The 5,623-nt window shown below is 39.1% G+C and overlaps 1 protein-coding gene across 1 annotated transcript; it reads right to left on the reverse strand.

Moving 5' to 3' along the window:
- Positions 1–1,224: 1,224 nt before the first annotated feature.
- On the reverse strand, positions 1,225–4,454 carry LOC101672627 (caprin-1-like). Its single transcript, XM_013059124.2, is given in 2 exon segments — positions 1,225–3,961; positions 3,964–4,454. Coding segments are annotated over 2 exon segments (2,100 nt in total). The 5' UTR covers positions 4,442–4,454; the 3' UTR covers positions 1,225–2,339.
- Positions 4,455–5,623: the final 1,169 nt, after the last annotated feature.

A 5,623-nucleotide genomic window follows, 5' to 3' on the forward strand; every position in this document is an offset into this window, starting at 1 on the left:
TCTGGTTGCTGTTGTTTTTTTCTTTATAGTCACCACTGTTGTTTTTTTCTTTATAGTCGCCATTATAGTGAGTGTGAGGGGGTATCTCACAGTGGTTTTAATTTGTCTTTATTCAATGATTAGTGACTTTGAGCATTTTTTATGTGTTTATTGGCCACCTGTATATTATCTTTGGCGACATGTCTATTTAAATCCTTTCTGCATGTTTAAATCAGGTTTTAGAAGGGTTGCTGTTGAATGGTAAAAGTTCTTTATTTATTCTGGATATTAATCCCTTGGCAGGTGATTTCCAAATATTTTCTTCCATTCTGTAGATTGGCTTTTCATTGTGTTGATTATGTTCTTTGATGTGCAGAAGTTTTTATTTATAGTGCAGTTAACTTATCTATTTTTTTTCTTTTGTTGCCTGTGCTTTTGGTGTCACATCAAAAAACTATTGCCAAATCTAATGCCGTGATTTGGTAATAATTTGGTTTTGATCTAAGCTTTTCCACTGTTTTCTCCTAAGAGTTTTATATATATAGTTTTGATTCTCATGGTTAGATCTCACTTTCTTTTTTTTTTTTTTAAGTCAAGAACTTACTTTATTTTAAAATAAACATTGAATATATGCCCCCTTCCCCACCACCCTACAAAAAACTTTTTGAATGTGGAATGTTCAACAGCCTATCCATTTTAGTAGGTTACAAAACCAGCAAAAACTCCAGTTGTCTAATAATGAATGTTTGAGTATAGTTTTGTGTCTTATTTTTTGTTTTTCTTTAGTAGCTGAGCACCTACAGGAAAAATTCCTTAGCTAAAGGCTAATAAAACAAAATTCCATTTCTGCACAGAAAATACCATTCACTTAGTATTAGTAGCCTTTGCTGAATAGATGGGATTAATTCTCCATGAAGTCAAGGTGGGATATGACAAGCAGCATTAAGTTCATAGGCACACAGAACTAGTGCTCAAACTGCTAGCACAATTCCAACAGTACATAAATTACTAAACTGTCATCTCCATCAAACTTGTGACTCTCCCTATGCATCTAAGTGAAGGAATCACCATTTTGAATATAAATGCCTCCATGAGAAAAAGGTAATTCAATCAGGGTTAGACAAAAGATAAATGCAACTACAGAAATAGCTGCTGGAGATAACCGTAAAATTTGAAACACTAACAGTGCATGGGGTGAACCACATAAGCTGCTAGCTGTTGAACACCAGTGTTTCAAGATACAACTTTTATAAACATGTTTTATTTGTTTTGCTTATACCATCAGAACTGAAACTACTGTCTGTCATTTCCCTAAAATAGGGAAATCAATCTAAAACACATACTGGTACTTTGCAAAAGATAGCAATTTAAAAGGGTGGTAGCAGCAGGCATTTGATATTTTTCTTTTGAAAACCTTTAGGCTGCAGGAAAAACATGTGACCAAGAGTGTTATGATTATCCATTAGATATTTTCATCAGTACCTGTACCAATTTAGGTGACAATACAGCAAGATTCAAGGATTAGTGACAGACAATGTACATTTTAAGGAATGATATATAGTACCAATCCTTACAAAAGTCATTGTCGAAGAAACTGTTAAGTGTTCAAAAAGGTATCTAAATACTTCACATTAAGTACAGAAGCGGCCATCCAGATTACATCCCATATTTGTTGCATATTTTTCAAAAAGTGCCAATCAAAGCCTAATTTTGCATTTTGGCTTTGTCTTATACAGTATCAGCTGTTAAAAAGCAATTTACATGTGTTTTTAACCACAGTCGTTTGGCCATAGGATGAATAGTGCTGTGTCAAAGCTGGTAGCCAGCCTTTTATATTAAGGGCCCATGCATAATTTGGTATGCATCTAACGTTCAGTGCTCCAATTTAACTGGAAAAGCTGTGAAATGCAGTTGTTCCGCCAAACCACACTCCACTCCTTCTCGAAGGGAAATATTTTAGTTTTGTCAGTTACCACTGAATTACTCTAGGGCTGATTTATAGATTTTGTCCAATGTCAAAAGTCAATCTTGCTTTTTCCAAGCCACTTCAAATAACTATGGAGATATCACCCTGTAAAGTGTATTATGTTTTACTCCTAAGCAAGGGTGAGGAATCTGAGTATCATGTGCAAGGCTCAAGATGACGCTTAGGACAGAACATGCAGAATAAAAATAGTTTCCTTCCATATCCAGGTAATATAAAGCTGACAATTGTAGTCCTGTCTTTATGGGATGAAAACAGTCCCTTTACAATAAGTTTCCTGAAAGGGAGAACAAATAGATAATAACTCTTCTGGTAACATATTATGGTACACTGGCCAGTGTGTTTTTGGCGTTTAAACATAATCCTGTGAATCAGATTAATTCACTTGCTGAGTGTTCATTTGCGGCATCCCTCTGTTGGGTCTTGGGGGCCCTCCATGACCTCGTGGGGCTCCCCGTGGTCCACTCTGCCCAGAGCCTCGCTTGAAATTCTGCTGATATCCATCCCGCTGATAGCCAGAGTAGTCCCGGGGAGTACTGAACTGAGACTGTGTATAACCACCGTTTGGAGTGTTAGAGAATGAAGGGTGGTAACCATCATATCCTCCTCTGAATCCATTGGCAGGGCCCCTATATCCATTCATCAAGCCTCTAGCACCACGGGAACCACCACGAGACACACCACGACTGTTATAATACAGCTGACTGCTACGTGGAAATCCAGTGTTCTGCTGGGGAGGTTGCTGGTGTTTACCAGTCACTTGATGGGGCTGGTCCTGGGAACCATGGTAGGTGCCAACCACTGTTTGAAGCTGTTCTTGTTGAAGGTCTGTTTGTTCTACTTGGTGAGGCTGACTAGAAAAGCTCTGGTTGTAACTGGCCTGGTACTGATTTTGCTGTTTCAAAGTTTCTGGTTCATTAACAGGAGGAACCGGGGCATTCATATTGAACACCGTTTGCATGGATTGGAATGGAGCTGCATTTACATTGATTCCACTGCTATGTAATGGTTTGCTTGTCCCAGCCTGGAACACCTGAGGCTGAGAAGCAGCCAGAAGGGAAGATGATGCTGTAGTCTGGTCTGTATTTAAGGAGATTGTTGCCTGAATCTGGTCAATTGGTTCCTTTTGTGGTCGCTGCTCTGTAGCGTGAGAAGGCTGGTACAAGGGTTGAGATGCTGTATATCCCTCACTTGTGGATGAAACCAAAGGAACCTGTGTAGCTTCTGGTTGTACCGGAACTTGATTAGGCTGAGCAAGTCTAGATTCAGAATGAACCGGAGGGCAAACCAGCTGGGGCATGTCCATGTTTTGTGTCGGATTCATAGGCTGTGCAGATACAATGGCAGGATCAAGTGTCTGGTTTTCAAAATCCAGCATTGAATCCTGTATGAAATTAGAGGGCCCCTGCATTTGCGCCATAAGGTCCTGGACTCACTGTCTTCTCACAACAGGATCTGCCTGAGCCACTGGAGTCAAAGAATGGGGCTCTGGCACTGAAGGAGATGCAGCCTGAGGTTGCTGCTGGAGTGAATTTACCACCTCAACTGTTTCGACTGTCCACTCATCTACCTGCTCCTTTTCACCACTGCTGAACTGTGTTTCTGCCATAAATTGTCTATTTACATACTCTGTTGATTCAACTTCACTTTGTTCGGTGTACTCTTCTGCTGGCTCAGGTTCAGCTTCAGCTACCTGGTCTTCAGCTGTAGGTGCTGAAGCTGACTCTTCTTCCTCACACAGCCCATTCTGGTGGTTGTGGGTGCTGTCAAAGTAGTTTGACTGGAAAACACGCTCAACAATTTCCTTTAGAGCTTTATAGGCTGTTCCACATACAGATTTTTCCTTTCCTTCCAGCAAGTCCCATAGGTGAATGGAAGCATGTTCATACTGCTCATTCAACCTTAAGCTCATGTCCCGTTCAGGGTCTGCTAATTTGTAGAATTCATCCAACAATGACAATTCCTCTTCAGACAATATTGGCACTCCATTCAAACCTCATCATCTCCCAATTTGTCCAAAACATACTGGAGCTCAAGTACAGTTTTTAAACGTTTTTGTTCTGCTTCTTCTCTCATAAGCTGCTCCCGACGCGCCGTCTTCTTTATTGTTTTCTGAATATCTTGACTTAATGCCATGAAACTCCTCTGTAATTCTTTTGCAAACTCCAAGTTATTTGTGACTTCCTGGTACTTAGATACGGCATCCAGCTGATCTTGATTAAGCCTTTCCCCTTTGTTCATTCGTTCCTGGTAATCATCAAGCTTGCCCTTTTTCTTCTCCAGGTTCCGAAGTTTCTTGTCGATCACCCCGAGGATCTGCTTCATGGCCTCGGTCTGGACAGCACCGGTGCCGGTTGCGGGGTGCTGGGAAGCCGGCGCAGCTGCCCCGGCCCCCGCCTCACTCCCGGAGGAACCCGACGGGGGTGGTGGTCCGGACGACTTGCTGCCACTTCCGCTGTGGCTGGTGGCCGAGGGCATCTTTAGACCGTGAGAGGAGAGAAGAAAAAGCCTAGGTCTCACTTTCTGATCTTTAATTTTTCTATATGGAACAAAGGTCCAATTTTATTCTTCTGGATATAGATATCTAGTTTTCCCAATATCATTTGCTGAAAAGACTGTCCTTTCATCCACTGAATGGACTTGGTATCCTTGTCAAAAGTAATTTGACCATAGATGAGGGCTTATTTCTAAAGTCTCTTATTTTAGTCCATTGACCTGTATACCTTTCTATAAGCCAACACCAAACTATTCTGATTACCGTATTTTTGTCTTAAATTTTGAAATCAGTTCCAACTCTGCTCTTCTTTTCAAGACTGTTTCAGCTTTTCTTGAGATTACATATGAAGTCTAGGATAGATTTTTCTATTTCTGTAAAAATGTCATTAGAATTTTGATAGGGATTGCTTTGAATATGTAGGTTGTTTTGGGTAGTATTGACATCTTAAAAGTATTTAGTCTTCTGATTCATGAAGATAGGATGTCTTTCCATATACCAGTATCTTTAACTTTTTTCAGCAATATTTTGTAGTGTTTAGTATCCAAGCATTTTCTCTCCTTGGTCAATTCCTAAGTATTTTATTCTTTTTGATGTTGTCATAAATGAATTTTTTTTCATAATTTCCTTTTCAGTGTATTCATTGATACTGGATACACTTACTTCCTTTTTTAAACATAGGATTTAAACATATGCCCAAGTGGGTCATTCATTCCTTTACCAATTATTTCTTGAAAGTGGATATGTTGTGTAGTCATAGGGACCATAAAGAAAACTAATCAATAATTAGGTATCTTACCACAAAGAAGTCAGGCCCCAAAATTTTACAGACAAGTTTTATCAATTATCCAATTATTTAAGGATTCCAAAAGTTGAATAAATCAATTCTTTAAAAGGATATAATACCAGGAAAATTCCCCAACATATTCTATGAAATTAGTGGAACTTCATCATTACCAAATCACACAAAGAGAAAATGAGAAGGAAAATGTGACTCCTGAACACAGATGCTAATTTGTATACAAAATATGTGCAAAATGAATCCAAGCATGTATTTTAAAAGCACACTATGACCACTTAACTTATTCCAGGAATGCAGCAAGATGGCTTAATTTTAGAAATATTCATATATTTCACCACTAAATACATTAAAAAAGAAATTTTGT

This window comes from Mustela putorius, unplaced genomic scaffold (assembly GCF_011764305.1).
Source record: "Mustela putorius furo isolate JIRA1106 unplaced genomic scaffold, ASM1176430v1.1 tig00001130_pilon_pilon_pilon, whole genome shotgun sequence".
NCBI lineage: Eukaryota > Metazoa > Chordata > Mammalia > Carnivora > Mustelidae > Mustela > Mustela putorius.